Source organism: Neomonachus schauinslandi, chromosome 5 (assembly GCF_002201575.2).
Source record: "Neomonachus schauinslandi chromosome 5, ASM220157v2, whole genome shotgun sequence".
NCBI lineage: Eukaryota > Metazoa > Chordata > Mammalia > Carnivora > Phocidae > Neomonachus > Neomonachus schauinslandi.
Window position 1 is genome coordinate 65,257,957 of NC_058407.1, and position 22,788 is coordinate 65,280,744.

General features: G+C 49.8%; 1 protein-coding gene across 4 annotated transcripts; it reads left to right on the forward strand.

The window, feature by feature from the left end:
* The first annotated feature begins 3,159 nt into the window (after positions 1–3,159).
* Positions 3,160–19,997, forward strand: ENDOU (endonuclease, poly(U) specific). Of its 4 annotated transcripts, none has more exons than XM_021704833.2 (10): positions 3,160–3,320; positions 8,075–8,197; positions 10,464–10,535; positions 11,009–11,143; positions 11,603–11,774; positions 12,182–12,381; positions 14,622–14,735; positions 15,374–15,480; positions 16,241–16,383; positions 17,074–19,997. In XM_021704833.2, the coding sequence occupies exons 1-10, from the start codon at positions 3,266–3,268 to the stop codon at positions 17,192–17,194; spliced, it is 1,242 nt and encodes a 413-aa protein (XP_021560508.2). In that variant the 5' UTR covers positions 3,160–3,265; the 3' UTR covers positions 17,195–19,997. The 4 variants fall into 4 exon arrangements, with proteins under 4 accessions (XP_021560508.2, XP_044771367.1, XP_044771368.1 ...); XM_044915432.1 differs by having other exon boundaries at positions 10,470–10,535; XM_044915433.1 differs by lacking the exon at positions 8,075–8,197 and having other exon boundaries at positions 10,470–10,535.
* Positions 19,998–22,788: the final 2,791 nt, after the last annotated feature.

Sequence of the window (22,788 nt, forward strand, 5' to 3'; positions counted from 1 at the left end):
TCTAGCATCTTCAGTCCCCCTTAGGAGGGGACTCTAGGCCTCCCCTGTGCTGAGCCCGTCCAGTTCTGGTCTGGTGCTGAAGTGACTCAGCCTTGGTTTCACAGAGGACAAGGCTAGTGGGTAGGCTGGCCTCGGCGTATGTCCCCTGGGCCAGTCTCTCCCAGAGCCTGTGGGTCCTGACAGACCCCCCCACCACCCTGGTAGCTCAGAGATATATGGGATCTACTTCAAACAGCCGTGTAATGCTGAGGCTTCTCTGTCCTCTGTCCCACGAGACACCAATAGGTTCTAAGAACTGTTTTCCAGCCTGGCCTGAATCCTGCCAGTCCAATAACAGCAGAGCACCAGGCTTACTAGTAAATATTTGCTCACAGAATTCCCATTCTCCACACTGCTCATGGCCTGACCGCCTCCTGGATCCTTGCCCACGTGCCCTCACCCTCCACAGCTGCACCCTGTCCTCACTTCCTGATCGGAGGAGGCATCTCTGTTGGGTGTTCTCGTCATGGGAATGCCATCTGCCATGCACCTGTCACCACCCCCTCCCAGCCCCAAGTCTCCAGGACTCAGCCTCCCGGGACTCCTACCTTGCTGGCTGGCTCCCTGGGAACAGCTTTTAATCAAGGGTGGAAAGTCCATGTGAAAACCTAACTGGGGGAAAACTTGGAAAGAGGAGCAGCAGAGTTTTCTGTCCAGACCAGGCCAGCCTGCATTTATCTCTATAAACGCCTATGTGCAGCTAATTTATCTATGAGGCATCTTTGCAGGAGTGTACAGAGGTGTGTTCACACATTGGCTCGCTGGATTGTTTCCTACTGTCCTATCTACTTTCCTCCATGTCAGCACGTCTTGGGTTATGCAGTCCTGGGCTTTGGGAATCAGATCTGGGAAGTGGGGATGAGCAGCTCTGAGAGGCATGGAGGCATTCAAGTGGAGGCAGGACAGCCTCCTAGGATCGTGCCGGGCTTGCAATTTCATATGAGAAGTGGAGCCAGGTGACCGCTGAGGTCCCTTTAATTCCACGGAATCTGAGCGCAGACCACTTTGCCTGGTAACCCAGACGTGATTAAGTGGTTGTTGATGAATTCTGTGGGACAACGTGGCATCAGTGCCCATCAGGACAGCGTCTGGTTGGAAGTCCTGCCGCATAACTTACTGATGTGCCCCTGGGTGTGCCTGCCAACCTTTCTGTGCCTCAGTTTCCTCCTCTGTGAATGAGGATAACAATAGTACTATTAAGGGTTGTAGTGGGAGTGAAGGAGAGAATGCATAGGAGGTTCTTGGCGTGTGACACCCCAGCACATGCTCAGTCAGTGTTGGTGGTTGTCCTTAAAGTTGGCATTGTGGTTCTTGTTGGAGGACACAGTCAGAAAGACCTGGATCCTCAGATGTGCCCTCTGGCTCTATGGGGTAAGTGTCAACCGTCCCCCATCTCTCTCAATAAAAGAAGACTCCCATATAAAAAGGCAAAATTGATGAACCATTGAGACCACAGCCTTGCTCCTGACCTAAAATTCCCCCGACGGAGGGAGGCGCGCCTGCCCAGAAGCTCCACCCCACAGGCTGCTTGGCCGGACAGTAGGGTCAACTCGGCCAGACGGACTCCACACCTTCGGCCTCAGTGGGGTCCCCCCAGCAGGGCCCTTGGAAGGCACCGTCCACCCCAAATTCTGAGGCGTTGTTCTCCTGGCCCAGCCAGTGACCGTCTCCTTTAGCCCCTAAGCTAACCAGAGTCCGAGATCCGGGCATGGGCCGCCAGCCCCCCAGAGGCTGCGGGCTCCCTCTGGCCGTGGTCGCAGCCCGCTCTCCGCTTGGACTTGGCCACTGGAGCAGGCCAAGCAGCCTTTCTGCTCCTACTCCTTCAACCAGCCTCCCTCCTCCGCGGAAGGGCCAGGCTGACGCTGCGGCTGTGCTTCTGCTGTGAGTCTCTTGCAAGGTGGCTTCCTCGAGGCTGTCCTGGGCACTCCGGAGCCCTACGTGGGGTCTCATCTCTGCATAGCGAGGCGGGGGCATTCTTCCCAACCCACTGTGGCGGCTCACCCTGGGCTTGGCGGGAAGCCCCGGAATGAACTTGGCAGGGATTGTCAGGTTCAAGCCCATAATTTTGGAGATGGGGAAACTGAGGTCAGAGAGAGGAAGCATCCCACACTTCAAGCACACCGGCTGAGGAGGACAGGCCCCCCTACTTTACCCCTGGAAAAAAATCACTATGGAGTGGTCTCAATGGTTCATCAATTTTGCCTTTTTATATGGGAGTTTTCTTTTATTGAGAGGGCAGAATCTCCATGCAGCACTCTTTCTGGAAAGGGCAATTTACTTAGCAGATTTTACCTTTAATAGGAGGGGGAACTTGGCAGCTCCACGTTGCTGCACTTCTGCTCTCGGACCTGGGGAGGAAGGAGTGCCAAGAAGCCTCACCTCCCTGGGGAGGGTCCTCGGGAAAACGAGTGTAAGTAGGGGATTAAGGGAGTGGGCTTCTGGGCCCCCAGATGAGCAAGGGTATGTCCTCTGGCTGTCTCTAAGGCCTCTCGCCCACCGCTGACCTCGTAAAGCTGGAACCTGTGAGAACCTGAACCATGAAAAGCTGAGACGCTGACTCAGTAAGTTAGAGACTGTTTGCATACTATTTCTGGGGTGCTTTAGCTATGTGTGGTTTGATGCTCATAAGAGCAGCCCTTGTTTCTGACCCACACCTCCTATATCTCTCCTTGCACTGACCCTAACACTTGCTTGAGCACTTCACTGCTGGTCAAATCTGGAATGATCGCTTTACTATGTCCCTCATATTAGCACCAGGAACTCAAAGATGAAGCCAGCCTGTAGCTCCTTGGAAGGTCAGAACAGTGGTTTGCTGGTAGGTGGGTGTTTGGAGGGCATCACCCAGAGACAAGCCCATTGGTGCTCCCACTTGGGACAGAGAACCCCCCAAACCAGGCCTATCTTGCTGTGCCTACTTACATGACCTATTTTCTGGCTACAGCTAGTATTACCTGTTCTAAACATCTGGAATTACCTGCCTGCTTAGTCACCTTCCACCTGGCTTCAAACAGCTGTAGGGCCCCACCCCCTCTCCACGTCCTATCCATCTAGGGTCCCTCCCTCCCCTTTTTCTTCCTGGAAGGATCTGGAGGTACCAGATCCACAAGTTCTGATGTCTTTAAAAGGATCATCCTGGGCAATAAGGCTCATTTGAGAGCTGTGACAGTCACCTTGACTCTAGTGAAAGTCCAACAGCCAATCCCCTTTTGGCTTCCAACTGGGCACCATGAGGGCCTGTGTGCCCCTGATAGTGGCCATACTCTGCAGCCTGGCCTGGGCTGGTAAGTCATCATCTGGTGGGGGTGAAAGGGTCCTACGTAAAGAAGCAGAGAGTTAGGGAACTTGGTAGAGGGTGAGCAGAGTGGGACAAGGGAGGGTCAGCTCTGTCCTAAAGCCAAGGGGCACCTTAGACCTATCCCTGTCAGAGTATAGGAGTTGTCTCTGGGGTGGAGGGGACTGTGTGAAGGGGGCTGCAGGGCTGATGAACTAATGTCATGGAAGCCCCTTCCTGAGTCCTTGGAAGATGAGACCCAGACATCCCTTAGTCCAACCTGACTTTTGATTTCACCATGGTTTGTCTGCAGGACTGTTGTATGATATAAAGCTGGGGCTGTGGCCTGCTCGGTTCGAGTGGCCTGGCTGCCCTTGGTCACTCCCTCCACTGCCTGTGGGTGGGTGAGGTTGTTGGGGGTGCGACCTTGCTCTGGGTAAAAGCCTCAGGAGATGGGCAGGCTCAGGGGGAAACTGGAAAAGCCCCTGGCCAAGAGGTAGGCTGTGTACTCTCTAAGCTGTACAAGTGGTCAGAGGAACGGGCCTTCGACCCAGTTTTTGAGGAACTAGAGCACAGAGAAGGGTCCTGGCCTACAGTTACTAGGGGCGCAGGGGATGGGGCCTGCAGAAGGACAGCAGTAGCCATGCAAAATGCTGATGCTGAGGTGTTCATTGGTAGTTGGTTAATAGGTGTGGAGGAACGAGTGCTAAGGAAGGGGGCTGAGCTGAGGGGAGTGGGGAGAACCCTCCTCTGCCCAGAGGAGAAAGAATCAGAGCTTGATACCCACCCCACCCAACCCAGGTTGTTCCCAAATAGGACTGTTGTAAGGACGAATTAAGATAATGTATAAAAAGCACCTTACGTGGTGTGAAATCTCAGCGAGCTGGGGTTTTGGTTACGATTATGTTTATACATATTCCTGGGAGAAACTTCCTCATTTCTAGCCAGGTTATGTATACGGAGACCCGTAATGGGATTCCCAAATGGAAGACCTTTGGAGGAAAAGGCTGGGAGGGACCGGGGACCTCTATTCTGGCACCTGCTGCTGAGCAGCTGGGAGTCAACTCTGTCGGGGCCCTGGGGGGTGGACAGCCAATGGGGAGGGCATGAGAACTTCTAGCTTAGTGTGAGCCAGCGGCCGCTGGGTTGGCACATCCCACTCTCAGGAGAGAACGACTTGAGACACTGGGTCTCTGGGCAGCCATGCCCGAGGACAGAGGCAACAGTACCTTCAGAAGTGCATGTGAAGCCCTTGCGCCTGGGCGGGGGGTGATCTAGCCTGGCTGTGGGATGGATGGGGAGTTGCAGGTCCAGTGGGCAATGCCTCCTTCTTTCCTAAGGTGGGTGGGAGGAGGCTCGGCCATTGTCCATCCTAGTTCCAACATCTCAGAACTTAGATGCAAGACTATGGATCATATGGAGGAGTCATGGCCAGTCTTAGGACCCTGGTTGTTTTGGGTGAACTGGGGCAGGAAGCTGGTCCTGGAAATGAATCTTCTTGGTTGACTAGGTCTCCAGGGAAACAGCATCTGGGGCTCCTGAACAGGCACGGATGTAGGATGATGCCCTGACCCTCAGAGTGGCTGAGTGCTGGTGTAATAGAGACACCCAGGTTTGGGACCAGGCTCTCTTGGTGGGCAGCATGGATAAGGAGTGGGCCTTCTGGCATATTGAAGTCTTGGAGAGTGCAGAGAAATTCAGCATCTCATGAGACAGGGGAGGCCCTAAGCTTTTCAAGGGGAATAGAGGGAAACCCTGAGTCTGAGATAGGCAAGGCCAAAATGAAGAAGGCAGAGGCTCAGAGAGATGAGGCAGAGGCCAAGGGGCAGATGGTTGCTGAAGCAGTGACTCAACACCTGGCCCGTGAGCAAGGCTCACACCAAGCCCTGTGTGGCTCGCAGGCACAGGGTGGGGACACCAGAGTAGGGAGCCGGGGTGACTCGTCTGCTGAGTGTCCCCAGGACAGCACAGCGAGGCGCCTATGAGGAAAAGTCCCTCCTACCTCTCCCCTCCACCCTCAAATCCCAAGGTCTTCTTGAAGCAGACCAAGTTTACAGGGAACCCCTGGAAGGGGGCTCTTACTGGGGACAAAGTTCTTGAACAGAGATGAAAAAGTCCACTTAGCCAGGGCCGTGGGGGGTGCTCTCCTGAGTTCCAGAGAGCTGACTATTCACTCGGAGCCCTTCTCAACCTGTGCCAGCTACTGGAATGAAGTGAGTTCTTTCCTGGGACTCTGCTGATCTGGCCCATTGTGAACATTGCCTTGATTTGTCTGAATTTTCTCCCTTTGGATTCTGGGTGTTCTGCCAGGCTGACCTTGCAGGCAGCTGACCGAGCCTTCCTCATGGCCTAAAAATTTCTCCTTAAGGTCTTTGCATTCAGGTTCCAAGGGAGCATCATTTAAGATTCAGGAGGAGTTCCCCTGAAAGGACAAGCGGCCTTGGGCCTGGTTGTTTTTTAAGGACAATCCGCTGGATCAAAGGCCTGCCTCCCTGGCCGCGTGGGAGGCCCTGGACACAACTTGAGGCTGCCTCGGGACCTGGTTAACCTTGACCTGACACCTCTTTAATGTAAAGAATACAGGCTCACAGCAATGACGTCAGCTGGGAACCTGCCAGCAGCATAAATGCACTGACAGCCCAGTCCAAGGGACAGCCCAGCTGAAACCCAGGGAGGCAGTCAGCTAGATGAAGTATGTCCACAGGGAAGACTGCTCCAGCCAGTCTGAGCGCTTGCCACATTGGAGCTGGGCATGGACCCTATCACTGTTTATTTATCTAAGCAGCACATGTTGCTACTATGTATCATGCGCTGTACTAAGTGCTTTGCAAATATCAACTCATTGAATTCTTATAAATATTCTATGAGATGGACTCCATTGTCATGCCACTTTCACAGATAAGGAAACCGAGGCACAGAAGGTCAAATAACTTGCCCAAGACCTTATAGCTTGAAAGCAGCAGAACCAGAATTCCAGCCCTATGCAGTTTTGGCCCCAGAGTCCAGGTTCTCAAGCTCTTTGCTATGCCACCCACATGAACACCGTATAAACCCTAAGCCCAGGATCCAAACAGTAACTAAACCCATATCCTTAATATTCACCTCCCACCCAATCCAGGCTTAAATTGAGATACTGTACCTGTGTGGAATCACCACCAGAACCAAACCCCAAATCTAATCGAAGGCGAAAGTGGGATAATTTCTCTTCTCCTAATCCTGACACACTCTTCAACCCTGAAGTGGTGTTAAACCTATCTCCTCATTCCTCAGCCAAACAGCAATACAAAATTGTTACTTTATCAACAAATTTAACTCAAGTCCAAATCCCAACCAAAGCTCTTTTTTTTAAAAAGATTTCATTTATTTATTTGAGAGAGAGAGAGAGCACAAGCAGGGGGTGGGGAAAGGGACAGAGAGAAGGAGGCTCCCGCTGAGCAGGGAGCCCGATGCAGGGCTCGATCCTGGGACCCTGGGATCAGGACCTGAGCCAAAGGCAGATGCTTAACAACTGAGCCACTCGGGCGCCCCTGCCAACCATAGCTCTTAATCTAAACCTAACTAACCCTAACTCTGGCCCAAATTAGGTTTCAGTTTCTGCGTTCATACAAATTCGATGCTAATGGCAACACTGACTCTGATCTTGACATCCTCCGTCGCCCACAGCCTGGCCCCTAAACCCAGCATTCGCGAAATCCAAACCTCAGGAACCTCAAGTGGAAACAAAGACTCTGTAATTACCCTTAAAGCTCAAAGTGGAAGGAAAGGGTCCCTGAAGCCAGCTGTCACCAAAGATATCTCCTGACACTGTCTTTGCTGGGGTGGGCATGGCGGGGGTTGTGTTTTTAGGAGTGGTAGTGGGTTTGTACCATTTCTTTCAAAATTTTTTGTCTATGCCCCTTGTGACCAAAAATTTGCTTCTGCAAGCCATGTGGCTGGAGTAAGGGATGTGGTCTGTGGTTACACAACGGATCCTATTCCAGAATCCAATTTGCACCCATACTCTCCTCTTCCCCCACCGGAGCATAAACTAATTCAAACGCATTCCAAAGACTAGAAGAAACAGAAAGATGGGACCTGGGGGAAACAGGATGCAGGGGAGACCAGGTGAAGGGGAGCAAAGAACAAAGCAGCAGAAGACATAAAAGGGACAGGATGAGAGGAAGGGGGTGTCAGAGGGGAGAGGGCAGGTGGGATCACTGGGGCAGCAGTGACTCACCTTGATCTACGTGACAGGTGAACGGTGGCCTGTGGGTCACGACCAGCCTACAGACCTCTTCCGTTGGTCTGCCTGAATTTTTTAAAAATTGGAAAACTTCACATAAAAATAAAGGCTTCTCTTGAAAAACTAGAGGCTCTGGCAACACTGAGCCTGCATCCCAACATGGCAGAAGTGGCTGGAGCTGATAGCGGCTGCCAATTTCAGGCCGAGCATCACTTCCAAGTTTGTCACGGTCCCCACCAATTCCTACTGCCTCCTTGCTTCTTTACTTGCTTCTGTTAGAGGTCTAGCCTCACTCGGCATTCGAGTCTGTGATCCTCATCTATATAATGAGCCCTGCAACATAGGGTGGGTGGTGGGTGGTGGGGATGAGGCTTCTGCTGGTGCGTGAGAGGTTGCGCATGTATTTCTCCCTTGCAGATAGCAATGATCTTCCCTGCTAGGTGGGGCCCGTGCCCCCGTCCGCAAACCTTACTGCAGGGTGCACCTTGATGAGGAGAATAGGATCCTCACAGAGCTGAGTTTGTGACCTTTATTGCCCGTAGGAAAATTGGAGTCCTGTGCATCTCGCTGTAATGAGAAATTTAACCGGGATGCTGCCTGCCAGTGTGACCGCCAGTGTCCCCGGCATGGGGACTGCTGTGAAGACTATGAGCACCTGTGTACTGGTGAGGCTTCTTGTGGGGTGAAGGGTCTGAAAGGCACAGCGGGCCAGGCCATGTCCACGCCCAGACTGCCTGAAGGGACGCTGGCTCGGGTGTCCAGCAGTTCAGAGCTGAGTTCGAGATGGATGACAAGACTCCAGGGGCCGGGATGAGGACACTGAGGGGCAGCGCAAAGGTCAGGGATTTGGCCACTACTTGTCCCAGGTATTCTAGGATGTCCCCAATATAAAACCCCAACTTCAAAGAAAATAGGTTGTTTACCTGGAATATCTATCTGAACTATCAGGATTAACAATGTTTTGAAAGTTCAAGTAATTCCAAAAATAGCAGAATGGTAACAAACATTAATACAACATGAGTCCCATTACCAATTGTAATTCAACACTTTACATTGCAAAAGTGTAAAAAGGGAGTAGAACTTTCCAACTTGCGTGCCACCAGGAAGCCTGCACGGCGTCACAGTGACTGTCGTGATTCACACCATTCTTCCGATAATGAGTGGACCGAGCGGCTGCAGCATTTTCAATCTATCATTCCCTGTCCAGTGACTAAATGGGACATGCACTGCTCTCAGAAGCCAATCGTTTCTCTGCTACTCTAACAACATAGTTTTAAAGGAATCACTTGAACAAATTGTTTTGAATAATCTCCCTGTTTGGATGCTTCCAGTGTTTTAGACCGCCAGATAAATGGTCTTCTGCTTTGTGACATGAAGCCTTATTAAGTTCACTGTCAAACCAGGTGCCCCGACTCTCAGTTTGGAAAACATGATCACTAAAGCCATGGTAGGGAATGGCTAGCAAGACCATGGCATACAGTTGTGCAGGTTGTGCACTGCACAGGGGCACCTGGCTGAGAAGGCAAGTTGACCAAAACAGAGTCCATATCCTTCTTGCTAACCCATGAGCCTTGGTGAAGAGTTGTGTCTGCTGAGAGAAAGAAGTACCTTTTCCTAATTTTCCCAAAGGTGGTATATGCTGACCCAGCCATGTGCCCACTGGGTTGCTTCCACCCAGAAGGAACCCTCCTTCAATTTACATGAAAACACCATCTATACCAGCAGAAGTTCTGCTGATCAAGCCCAGGGAGGGAGACCCGGGTCCAGAGCTCAGTGCCAGAATCAGAGCCTGCACCTTTCTCTTGCCTTGTGCCCTATTCAGCAGACACAGGAGAGCCTGTTTACCTTGGACCATCGGGCTGGCATTCACAGCACAGAAAATACTTAGCTTAGGAGCCAGTCCATCTCCAAGTCTCTGATTTGCACCTCAGAATCCTTTTCCCACAGAAAAAAATATGGATGATGCTTGAGACTCTAAATCAGCCCTTGAAAGTCTCTTTAGCATAACATTTGAGGAGTTAAGGACCTTGTGGATTGTCAGCACTTAGAGCACAGCCTGGCACCAAGTAAGTGATCAGAAGATGTGTGTTGCTGAATGAATCACCTGCCCTGTGGTTCTGATGGTAATAAGACAACACTATCCAGCAAACTCACTAATGGATTCTGAATCACTTTGTAATCGTTTTGCTTCTTTGGGGGAAATTACCCCACTGCGTGTGAGAAAGGAGCTCAGTGTCCCCAGGAGCATCCTTCCTCTTCCTCCCCATCCCCACTCTGCCCACACTGCTCTGCCCCCAGCCCAGGCTCCAGTCACACAGCCTGCAGGCCAAGGGAACGGGGCAGCAATATGAACGTGCTTTTCTGAACACGCCCTCCCCCCATCTCTGTGGCCATTGCCAAGTGTTGTAAAGAAAGAAGGGAAGTTGGTATCTCAGGAAACAGTTCTTAGTCCCAGAGGGCCTGGGTGGAGTTCACCCTTGACCGTGACTGGGAGTTATTATAGGTAAGGGATGTTCCTAAGTGAGGGCCTTGTCATTTGGAGAAGGGCAAGCCTGTCCATCTATCAAAGCGCGTTAAAGAAAAGTTATACCCCAACCAGGGTTTTCAATCCAGAAGGCACCCCTTCCTGCCTCCCCTCCTCTTTGTAAGGTGAGCACACTGAGTACCAGAATGCTCAAGTGGCAAGGAGAGTTGTCACCTGGGGAAATTCTTTGCACTTTTTGTAACAGTTTTCAGCCACCTGTCCCCTTCTGTCTTCCATTTTCAGTTTGTCTCCTTGTTCATTGTGCCTTAGCCCCTGTTTTGTATTTTCTTCCACCGCACTGCTTGTCCCGGAGGCTGGGGGAACTGAGAATCGGACATAAGGGGAAGGGAGCCCTCGGGGGTGAGGGGGTTGGGGGGGGCTGGTGACTCTACTTCTCTGACCTACAGTGCAAGAGGACCCCGAAGAGCCAGAGCCATTCCTGGGGCTGGAGGAAGAGATGTTGGAGGCCCCAGCGAGCAGTGAGTCTGTCTTTCTAAAGGGGGGCCTGCAGGCTAAAGGAGGAGGGACATGGGAGGTGACAAGGAGGAGGCAGCCAACCCAGTGGCAGCAGGCACAGGCCTGAGCCAGGCGGACCCCAAACCCAACACCCGGAGGTGGTACGAGGGGCTGGCCTCGGCAGCCTGGCGTGTACGCAGGAAAGGGAGTCTGAGGCCTATGGAGGGAAGTGGAAGAGATTTTATTTTTAGGGTGGGAAGATTATAAAAACAACAGGCCAGAAAGTAGAGTTTGGCCTCTCAGAAAGGGCTTCCTGACCGTGGAGGGTGTGTACCAGTTCAGCCTGTTTGTTTTCCTTCCCTGGAGATCTTCACTAGGAGTGCGGAGGGCGAGGCTGGGGTGGTGGGGGTGGGGGTGTTGAGAGAACCCGGCGGCCGGCCCGAAGCGACCTCTAGGGGTCTGTCCAGGACACACACACCCCTCCCTGTCCTCTCAGACCTGTACTCGGCACCCAGCTCCTGCCGGGACCGCTGCCACGAGGCCTTCGACAGGCACCAGCCGTGTCACTGCAATGCCCGCTTCCCAGAGTTTGGGAACTGCTGCAAGGACTTCGAGAGCCTGTGTGGCCACGGTCAGTCTCCTGCTCCCTTTGGCGCGGCCCCAGGGACCGAGGAACTCTCCAGAGCAATAGTCCTGCGGGTGCGCTCCCTGGACCTGCAGCGTCAGGACCTTCTGGGGCTGTATTAGAAAGGGAGACTCTAGGGCTTCCCCCCAGACCCACTGAATCAGGAACTCGGGGGGCGGGGCCCCCAGACCTGTTTTCACAAGCCCTCCAGGTGATTCTGGGGGGCACCCAAGTTTGAGAACCTTTGCAAAGGAGTGTGTGGACATTCTGCAGGGAGGCCACCTGCCGATTTTAAGTAGCCTTGAGGCCCCGAGGGCCCTGCCGTCCAACCATTAGGGTGATGGACTGCCGCCTCTTTCCCTGGCTGCTGGCTTCTGGAAGGTGCCTAGGGGAGGGGGCCCACAGACTGCTCCCTCCCCCCCGGGGCCTTCCTTGGGCTGAGAGCCCCCTCCCCATCCCTCCCAGAGGGCTTCTCCTACAGCAGGGACGCCATAACCAAGGAGGAGCTACAGAGCGTCTCTGAGAAGATCTACAGGGCGGACATCAACAAAGCCCAGAAGGAAGACATCATTCTCAACAGCCAAAACCGCATCTCGCCCTCGGAGACCAGAGACCACGTGGACCGCTGCCCAGAGCCGTGAGTCCCCTTCACTCTTCCTGCGCAGTGCCCCGCACCGGCTCCCACCCCCGGCTGGCTTCGCTTCCTTCCACGCCTCAGCCCTTTTCTCCTCAGGGCAGGCAGGATCGAAGGGAGAGAACAAAGTAGGTCTCCGGAGACAAAGACAGCTTGAGGGACTGTGGGTGTGCAGCAGGGAGGGTTTCTGTGGTTGACGGGCTGCGAAGAGAACCGACCTTCCAAGCGCTGCAGCGGGAGAAAAGAGCCGCCTCAGGCACACCCTTCCGGAGGGGCTGACGGCCCCACTCTGCTCCGGCCCCGCACCTTCGCAGGCCTGCCCCGCCGGGTCTGGCCGCCCCTGCGGGGGTGGGGGTGCGGGTTCTGCTCCATGTTCAGGCCTCTCTCGGGCCTCCCTCCGCCTCCCCCAGGCTCTTCACGTATGTCAACGAGAAGCTGTTCTCCAAGCCGACCTACGCGGCCTTCATCAGCCTCCTCAACAACTACCAGCGGGCCACGGGCCGCGGGGAGCACTTCAGTGCGCAGCAGCTGGCCGAGCAGGACGCCTTCCTCAGAGAGGTCATGAAGACCGCGGTCCTGAAGGAGCTCTATGGCTTCCTCCGTCACCAGAGTGAGTGAGCCTCCCCAAGCCCCACGGGGCAGGGCTGAGGACACGAGGGCCTGGCAGGCCTGGGGCTCCAGGGTGGGGAGGTGAAGCGAGTGGGGCGGGGGTGTGTGTGCGGTGGCCAGCGGACTTCCGAGGGGGCCACAGAGGAGCCCCGGAGAGACCACGGGCCTAAGCAGCGGAAGCCGCCTTGGTGTGGCTCGGAAGTCAGCTCTCCTCGGATTTGCTCTGGGCCGCCGCGCATCCCCGCACTCACTGCTCCAGTCTCAGGCTCCCTGCAAGACGCGGAGTCACCCCGCGCAGCCCCACTTCAGCGGATCGCGGAGGCGCCGAGGGTCCCTGATTCTCCTCTCTCCTGCTCCAGCTCCAGGAAGGATGCGTGGCTCACTCCACGTTTTTGATGGGGAAACAGCAACAGAAAAGCACCCAGAACTTCTCCCGGGAGGGGTTCTGGCTAGCATGGCTCCAGATAGGGATACATCTGAATGAGACCAAAAAAGGTTTGAGCCGCAGGAGTTCTTGGCAAGGGGTTGTGTTTCTTTCGTGTCCCGCAGATTCCTCCACGGAACTCCAGGCCGCTGGGCTGGGCCCCCTGGGCAGCTCTTGTCCAGGTCTCCCCTCTGCCCAGAGCGGCTGCCTTCCGTCTGCCTGCCTTCCCTTACGAGTGAGTCACCGGCGGTTTTTGGGTAAAGCGGGGGGACAGGCCGCCCCTGTGAAGAGGGCGCGATCCCGCACCGCCCCCTGGCGGTCCTCTGCCGCAAACATAAGCGAGAGTCTTGGGAGTCCGGCCCGCCCTCCAGCTTTCCCGACAGAAGCCAGCCAGGCTGGCTGACTGGTCTGAGACCAGGGAAGTCCCGAGCGGAGCCGGGTCTGGGACCCAGGGACCCGATACTGAGGCCGGGCTGTTCCATTACTTCTCCTGTCCTCACCTCTCTCCCTGTCCAAATCCAGACTGTCCTTCAAGTTCTAGCTCACATCCCACATGGCCGACGCTGCACCTGCCCCAGCTGCCTAACATCTCACGTGGCTCTCTCATGGCATCTACTCGGAACTTAGTGTGAAGAGAACTCATGATTCCCACCCCTTCCTCCTTCCTCAGTCTTCCCCATCCCATCGATGACACCATAGTCCATCCCATTACTCAGGCCCAAACCCCAGGAGTTATATTCAATTCTTCTCTTTACCTCATGGCTCCCCACCTCCACTCCTCGATCAGTAACGTCTGTCACATCCTCCTTCAAAATCTATCCCTGATCTGACCGCTTCTCACCCCCCCTCCCATGGCTGCCACCACTGCTTCTGACCTGGACAGAGTGTTAGCCTCAAAACTGGTCTCTCTGCGGCTCCTACACCCCACTGACTTTTTTATATACACAGCCAGGGTGAGCCTTTAAGAACAAAGCTCTCACATAATTCCCCTGCTTCAAACCCTTCGGTGGCTCTCTCACCTCTAAGAAGCTATAAAGTCGTTAAGAGACATGTGTAATGATCGCGCGGGCTCGAGTGCCGTTTCTACCTCTTATTAACTGTGTGATCTTGTGTGAGTTACATAACCTTGGTCTGCCTCAATTTCCTCATTTCTAAATTGGGGATAATTAGTATCGACCTTATGTGAAGATTCAATGTGAGGACTGAAAGCACTTAGAACAGTTGGGGCACATAGAACATAGACAGTAAATCTAAAATATTTTTGTATTTTTACTTCTTGACTGACCCCCAACTTTCTTGCCATGGCTTGTGAGGCCTGGCCGCTGCCTACCTCTTGGACCTCCTGTCCGCCCACTGCCCCGTGCGCTCACTATGCTCCAGCCACACTGACTTTTCCTTAGCTCTTTAAACACGAAGCCCAGGTCGCCTTAGAACCTTGCACCTGCTGTTCCCACCACATGGAAGAATCTTTCCCCAGATTTTGTGTGGTTGACTCCTTATCCTTCATGTCTCTGATTAGTGGTACCTTCTCAGAGAGGTCTTTCTGATCATATTGTTTATTATTTGTCTTTTCCACTGGAATGGAAACTATGAAAGCAGCGATCTTGTCCTTGCTATTCCCTGCTGAATCCTCAGCCTGTAGACCTGGCTAGGCACAGAACAGGTGCACTGTGGATAGTTACTGAATGGACAGCTGAACACGTTTGTTGGTTGAACCACTGTGTTTCTTGATGTGCTGGAGCAGGTGGCCCTTCCCTGCTTGCCAGGACCTGGTTCCGCCTTCCCCTCTCTTAGGTGCTCTGTGTTCCTCCCCACAGACCGCTACAGCTCGGAACAAGAGTTTGTCAGTGACTTGAAGAACATGTGGTTTGGGCTCTATTTAAGAGGCAATGAAGAGGAGGACTCAAGTGGCTTTGAACACGTCTTCTCAGGTGGGATCATTCTGCTTGGAAAGAAAGAGTTGGAGGAATGAAGAGAGACGGCTTCCCTCAGGAGTAGGGCAGCATCAGGCACTGATGAATCAGCAGTCGAGCCAGCTCTCAGGGACGGACAATGTCCACTCCCAAGCCAAGACGGAGGGGTCCGAGGAGCTGTTTTTGAGGAACAGTGTCTTCTGGAGTATTTAAAGGGGAAAGGAGACCAGATACTGGGGCTCCCAAAGGGCACACATAGGAAGGAGGTGTGTTTGGGGGCAGGGCTGTCTACTTCTGAATGGTTCTCTGCTTTCCAAGAGGGCCAAGGTCTTTCTGCCCACTGTTCCACCCCATAAAGCTCCTACCAAGTTTGGCTTGCTACTGGAGAAATGGCTGAGAGGAATATCCCAGATTGGTCACCCGGGGCCAACCAGGAGGAGGAATTCTCCCAAGGGCTTAAGCTGAAAGGGGGTGGGGAGGGCTTTCCTGGGTGAGAGTTAAGGGATGTGTGGGATGCTGGGGAGTCAGGGCAAGGGGATAAGCAGGTGTGCATTCTACAAGCCAAAGTCTCAAGAAGGGGGACAGCCTTGGCATGGGAGGGGCAAAAGGGGTTGGAGGGGAGGCCCAGATCACCCACCTTGAACTCTTCATTATAGGTGAAATAAAAAAAGGCAAGGTCACCGGCTTCCATAACTGGATCCGCTTCTATATGCAAGAGAAGGAGGGCCTGCTTGACTATTACAGTCACGTCTATGACGGCCCCGTGAGTACTGAGTGCTGACCTCGTGGGCTGGAGAAGCTTATTAGTACGCAGACCTCCTGCCCTCACTCTGCACTCCCAGCAGCCAGACTTGCCTCTCACCCTGACTCTCATTGGCCGCCCAGTGGGGATGGTGAAGATGACTTCCTGATCTGCTGGATAGGCAGCCAGGACCCTGAGATTCCCTTCCAAACAGTGAAGGCTCCAGAGCTGCAGAGGGCAGGAGGCAGAGAGCACTATCCCTGGATGGGAGGCTGGGGGCAGGCGAGGATCCTCAGAGGGGAAGACAAGTCTCAAAGGTGTGTAATGACCCCCTGCCCAAATTTCCTTAGAATGTGGCCTTGGCTGGAAGTTTCAGCCTGGCTAGCCTGAGTTCAACTCCTTACATTTTAAAAAAAAGAAACCTTTGCTGCCCTGTGCCAGGAAATAATTTGGGGACAATAAATTGTCCTCCTCCACGTGTGATGGCCACAAGAAACAGTCATGGCCCCCGCGGCCCTGGTGGCAGTCACAGGAATGTGGGCTCTGGCATCTCTGGGAGACGCACACTGGCAGCTCCAGACAGAGGGTCCAAGTAGGGCTCAGACACCTTAGCAGGGCAGACTGTTTCCTTGGTCCATGTAAAGAATCCAGCCTCCCCAGAAAACTCGCACAGGCCCCTAACGGGCCATCAGCAAACCCTGGCTGACTGCTAACCATGTACCACCTCTCTGTCAGACTCTGCTCATGGTATTCACCAGGCCCCCTTTGCTACTCTCCACAGTGGGATTCTTACCCTGACGTGTTAGCCATGCAGTTCAACTGGGACGGCTACTATAAGGAAGTGGGCTCAGCTTTCATTGGGAGCAGCCCTGAATTTGAGTTTGCGCTCTACTCCCTGTGCTTCATTGCTAGGCCAGGCAAAGTGTAAGTACTGGGCCAGCCAGGCCTGGGGAGCAGGCTGGGGCCACAGGCTCTCCTCAGCCAGGACAATCAGGAGAGCTGGATTCTGCAACTTAATGGCTTGGACAAATCACTCTTCTGCACCTCAGTTTTCTCACTTGGGCAATGAGGTTGTTAGATAAGACTGGTGGTTGCCAAACTTTATCTTAGCAGCAGAACCACCATGTGAAATCTTACACAGAACCTTCATATGTAAAACAGTTAGGAATGGAGTTGCCCTGGTGCTCCAACCCTCTCTATTTGGTCCCCAAGGCTGCTAGGGGGAAACCTGAAGCCCCAGAGAGTATAGCTTGAAACCACTGGGCTTCATCTCTTCTAACATCTGAGGACTTTGGGTCCTACTACTTCTGAAACCCTAAGCAGACATTTAATTTCTGGGGGTTCAGCTCTAGAATCTGAGATTTTAGAATACTGTCCTGGGAAATATGAGGAGCAGGGTTCTTTAAGAAGATAGAAACTAAGGCACAATTTTGAAGGGCTGCCTGTGCATGGGGAGTGGGAGGCAATGTCTGAAGAAAGCTGTGGCAGTTCTCCTGGGGGTTGTTGAAGTCAGGGCGGAGCCCTTCTGCATGGGTTGGGCTTGATCTTCCCAGTCAGGGGATGGGCATGGAGAGATGTGGTGGGCTCCTATGACTTGGCCATCTTTCCCCACAGGTGCCAGTTAAGCCTGGGCGGATATCCCCTGGCCATCCAGACCTATCCCTGGGACAAGTCCACCTATGGAAATGGCAAGAAATACATCGCCACAGCATACGTGGTGTCTTCCACCCGATAGAGCTTGGAGCCAGATAGGAGCATGAGGGCAGTGAGAATTCCTGCAGGACTCAGGGGCTATCTGCTCTGGGCTGCAGGGGGCTGGAGGAGACTGGGAGGGGTTACCAAGTCTAGAAATGCCCTTATGGTTAAGAGAGAAAAGACACAAATAAGAAAAATGCAGAGAAACAGTCAAATCTTTGTGCTCCAGCATTTTGCAAATAGAGTCCAGACAGAGAAGATGGGAGCCCTCTGTAGCCCTTTGCCCTGATGGGAGGTGAAACCATAGACAAGTCCTTGACCTCTCCAGGCCTCATGTTTCCTTTTAATGTAAAGGGAAGGGGTTTGCCCCCTTTCTTCTTTTTGGAGTCGGTGAGAGGGCAAACCTGATGATATCATTACTGTGAAGGTGTTTTCAATTGTTCTTAAGAAGAACAGCAGATAAAAATTCAAGGTTACTATAATGGCTGTTATCATACACAGCTTTGCAAACTGTAGTTCAGCCCTATGTTGGGGCCTCAAAGGACTCTGGTCATGGAAATCAAGCAGTGGGTATTTGGTCTTTTCTAGGGTTCTATCCTCTCAGAACAGGGTCTGGGAGAACTCTGATGCTTGATGGAGGGGATAGTGGGTTAGCACAGTGAGTGAGCTTGGGAGGGAGTGAACTTCTCTAGGCCTGAGTGTTTTTGCAGCCAGTTCAGTGACTGCATTAAGAAGCTTTCTACTTGTAGATGTTTAGTGCAGGTACAGAGGTGTATTTTGATCCCACATAGTTTGCGAAAGACTTCCCCAAATAGGAGGAAGATTTTGCATCTGAAGAAAGGAACTTATAGCTTGGTGACATTAACAATTATTTTAAGGCTTATCCAGCAGCCATAATTTGCTGGAATTACTCTGGAATTAAAGACAGGGGCTCCATGTTCCAACCTCAATTATGCATTTCTCCTCCCATGACCTCAGGGAGAACCAGACACTGTCCCACAGAACTAGGCTTGAACTATGGTTTACAGGGTTTGAGTCTCCAATTAAAGTCATTAAGAAAACTTGAAATCTATCTTCTTTTTGTATATGACCCCCCTCAACTGTCCGTCTCCCTCCCTGCCTTTTCCCTGGAGCTGAGAGTGATGTTGCTGGCTTCAGTGTCTCTTCAGGATGGTGTGGAGAATGTGGTAACTCGAAGTCCCTGAGGACTCATCAAGTCTCTCTAGCCAAGAGGGGAAGAGAATTATTCCTGGTTGATTTGTAATGTGAAGTGTAGAAGGAGGGTACTTATGACTTTTGGTTCCACATATAAGGAGCTTAGACGTCACTATTCCATCCTAACAACAAGTGAAAAACTGAACAGACTGAAAAATCAACAAGTCTTTTTGGATCTGCGAGAGAGGAGAGGACAGAGGCAAACCAGTGCCCTCAAGATTGGAAAGTCAGGCAAATACAGATTGGAATAAGCTTGGAAAGACAAGCATACTGGAGCAGAGACTCTCATGCAGCAAACCATTGCAGAAACCAGTGCCAGGATAGGAAAATCTGAACTGCAGTAGGTGAATTGCCTGAAGGAGAGGTGGTGCAGACTATTCTGAGTTCAAAACTCCAGGGGAGCCAGGCATAGGGGGATGCCACAGGATTGTGAGATTTATCTCCAGGAGCTCCACCAGGTTCCCATGGTGCGTACCAGAGAGAAACCCTGCTGGGTTACTGGCACAGGGAGGAGAAGTGGAACCATTTTGAAATAGCCAAAGAACTCTGTCCTTGCTAACAAAGCCTGCCCTTGGGGGAAACTTGTTAGCTGTTGGCTAACCTGCTAGACTATTATCAGAGCCTAACTGACCTGGGGAAGGGAAATACCCAACTCCACCCATGTTAGCCATCCTCTTTCACACAAAGGGAGCAAAAACCTGAGAAACACTTGTGAAGTTCACAATCCAGAGGCACAGGCTCACTAAAAGACTGAGACACAATCATAAGACCGTAGAATGCTTCCCTCCACCGCCCCCCACATTACCAAAGGCTGATTTACCATGCCTGGCAATCAAGAAAAAATTACAAAGCATATCAAAAGGTAAAATAACATAATTTGAAGAGCTAGAGCAAACATCAGAAACAGACATGGCAGGGATGATGTAGTTTTCAGATAGGGAATTTAAAGTAACTATGATTAATATGCTAAGGGCTATAATGAATAAAGTAGATAGCATGCAAGAACTGAGGGGCGATGTAAACAGAGAGATGGAAATCCTAAGAAAGAACCAAAAAGAAATGCTAGAGATGAAAACACTGTAACAGAAATGAAGAATACCTTTGATGGGCTTATTAGCAGATTGGACACATTTGAGGAGAGAATCTCTGAGTTTGAGGATATCTCAATAGAATCCTCAAAAACCAAAAAGCAAAGAGAATAAAGACCAACAAACAACCAAAACAGAATAGCCAAGGACTGTGGGACAACTACAAAAGGTGTAATATACACATAATGAGAATGCCAGAAGGAGAAAAAAGGGAGAAAGGAACAGAAGAAATATTTTAAACAATAATGACTGAGAATTTCCCCAAATTAAATGTCAGATATCAAACCAGAGATCCAGGAAGTTCAGAAAACACCAAGCAGAATGAATATCAAAAAACCACTATATTTTGACACATCATTTTCAAATTACAGAAAATCAAAGATAAAGAATAATTGTGAAAGAAGCCAGAGGAAAAAAAATCTTACCTACAGAGGAGCTAAGATAAGAAATACATCTGACTTCTCCTAAGAAACCATGCAAGCAAGAAGAGAATGGCATGAAATATTTAAAATGTTGAAAGAGGGCACCTGGGTGGCTCAGTCAGTTGAGTTTCCAACTCTTGATTTCAGCTCAGGTCATGATCTTGGGGTCATGAGATTGAGCCCTGCATCAGCCTTTGCACTCAGCACATAGTCTGCTTGAGATTCTCCTCTCCCTCTGCCCCCTCCCCCTGCTCATGTACACTCTCCCTCCCTTTAAATAAATAAATAAAATCTTTAAAAACAAGTTGAGACAAAAAAAACCACCAACCTAGAATTCTGTACCCTGCGAAATTATCCTTCAAAAGGCTAAGGAGAAATAAAGACTTTCTCAAATAAACAAAAATCCAGAGAATTTGTTGCCAGTAGACCTGCCGTGCAAGAAATTTTCAAAGAAGTTTTTGGAGAGAAGGAAAATAACAGAGATCAGAAACTCAGATATACATAAAGAAAAAAAGAGAGTATCAAAGAAGTAAAAAGTAAAGGTAAAATAAAAACTTTTATTTTCTTATTCCTAATTGATCTAAGAGACAACAGTTTGTTTAAAATAACAACAGCAATAATGTGTTCAATTATATGTATTACGCATACATATACACATATATTTATGTATACTTGTATACATATATGTATTATGGACGTATATATATATTTATCCTCATATATGAGTGAAATGAATAGCAGGTACAAGGGATGAGAGGAAGGAATTAGGATTATTTTGTTATTATAAGGTACTCACATTACCCATGATGTGGTATAGTGTTATTTGAAAGTGGACATGGATTGATGTTGTAAATGTATATTGCAAACTCTAGGACAATGATTAAAAAAAGTAAAAAGTATAATGGATTTGCTAAGAAAGGAGAAAAAATGAAATTATATGAAATCCTCAATTAAAAGCATAAAAGCCAGAAAAGGAATGGAAGACAAAAATAGGAACAAAGACTTAGGACAACAAATAGAAAACAGTAATGCTTATGGCAGATATTAATTCAACTATATCCGTAGTTACTTTGAATGTCACTGGTCTAAATGCAACAAATAAAAAAGAGACTGTTATAGTGGATTGAAACCAAGAACCAATTATATATTGTCTACGAGAAACCCACTTTAAATATGAAGACACACATAGATGAAAAGTAAATGGATAGAGAAAAATACACCATGTTAACACCAATCAAAAGAAAGCAGGCACAGCTATGTTAATTTCATACAGCCCAGACTTCAAAGTAAGGAAAGTTATCAGGGAAAAAGAAGGGCATTACATAATGTTAAATGGGTCAACTCTCCAAGAAGATGTAACAATTCTTAAGGTGTATGCATCTAACAGCACAGCATGAAACTGCATGAGGCAAAAACTGATAAAACAGAAAGAAGACATAGATGAGTCCACTATCATAGTTGGAGATGCCAATATCCTTTTCTCAGAAACAGGCAGATCTGGTAGGCAGGAAATCAGGAAGAATACAGCTAAACTCAGCCACACCATCAATCAGCTGAATATAATTGCCATCTATAGACTATTTCATCCATAGAATGGATGTACATTTTTCTCAAAGTCATATGGATCATTCACCAAGGTAGACCACATTTCAGGCCACAAAATACCACTTAATAAATTCAAAAGAATAGAATACTACAATGTCTGCTCTCAACTCACAATTTCGGGAATGAAACTAGACATTGATAACAAAAGATAACTGGAAAACCATAAAATACATGGACATTAAACAACACACTTCTAAATAACATGAGCAAAGGAAAAAAAATTTCAAGACAAATTTTAATATATTTTGAACTAAATGAAAATGAAAATACAACTTATCAAAATTTGTGAGATATAATGCTTAGAGGAAAATTTATAGCATTGAATACATATATTAGAGAAGGAGAGAGATCTAAAATCAATCACCTAAGTTTCTACCTTAGGAAGCTAGAAAAGGCAGAGAAAAATAAAAAGTAGAAGAAAAGAAATAATAAGAATTAGAGCAGAAATCAAAGAGATTGAAAACAAAATCAATAGAGAAAATCAATGAAACTAAAAGCTAGTTCTTTGAAAAGATCAATAAAGTTGATAAGCCTCTAGCCAGGCTAACTAAGAAAAAAGGAGAGGACACAAATTACTAACATCAAAATGAGAGAAGAACAACACTGCAGACTCTATGGAAGTTAAAAGGATAATAAAGGAATATTATGAACAACTCTATGCTCATAAATTTAATAACCTAGATGAAATGAATGAATTCCTTGAAAGATGCAAGAGGAAGTAGATGGTCTGAATAGGCCTATATCCATTAAATAAATAAATAATATTAATAACCTTCTAAAAGAGAAAGCATCAGGCCCAGATGGGTTCCCTGGTAAATTCTTTTTTTTTTTTTTTTTTTTTTAAAGATTTTATTTATTTATTTGAGAGAGAGAGAATGAGAGAGAACACATGAGAGGGGGGAGGGTCAGAGGGAGAAGCAGACTCCCCGCCGAGCAGGGAGCCCGATGTGGGACTCGATCCTGGGACTCCAGGATCATGACCTGAGCCGAAGGCAGTCGCTTAACCAACTGAGCCACCCAGGCACCCTCCCTGGTAAATTCTATCAAATAGGTTAGGAAGAAATTTAGCCAATTTTCTACCATCTCTTGCAGAGGATATAAAAAGAGGGAATGCTTCCTCACTCATTCTATGAGGTCAGCATTACGCTAATACCAAAACCAGACAAAGGCATTATAAGAAAGGAAAACTACAGGCCAATATATCTCATGAACATAGACGTAAAAATCCTCAACAAAACATTAGTAAATAGAACCCAAAAAAGTATAAAAAGAATTGTATACCACAGCCAAGTGGGATTTATTCC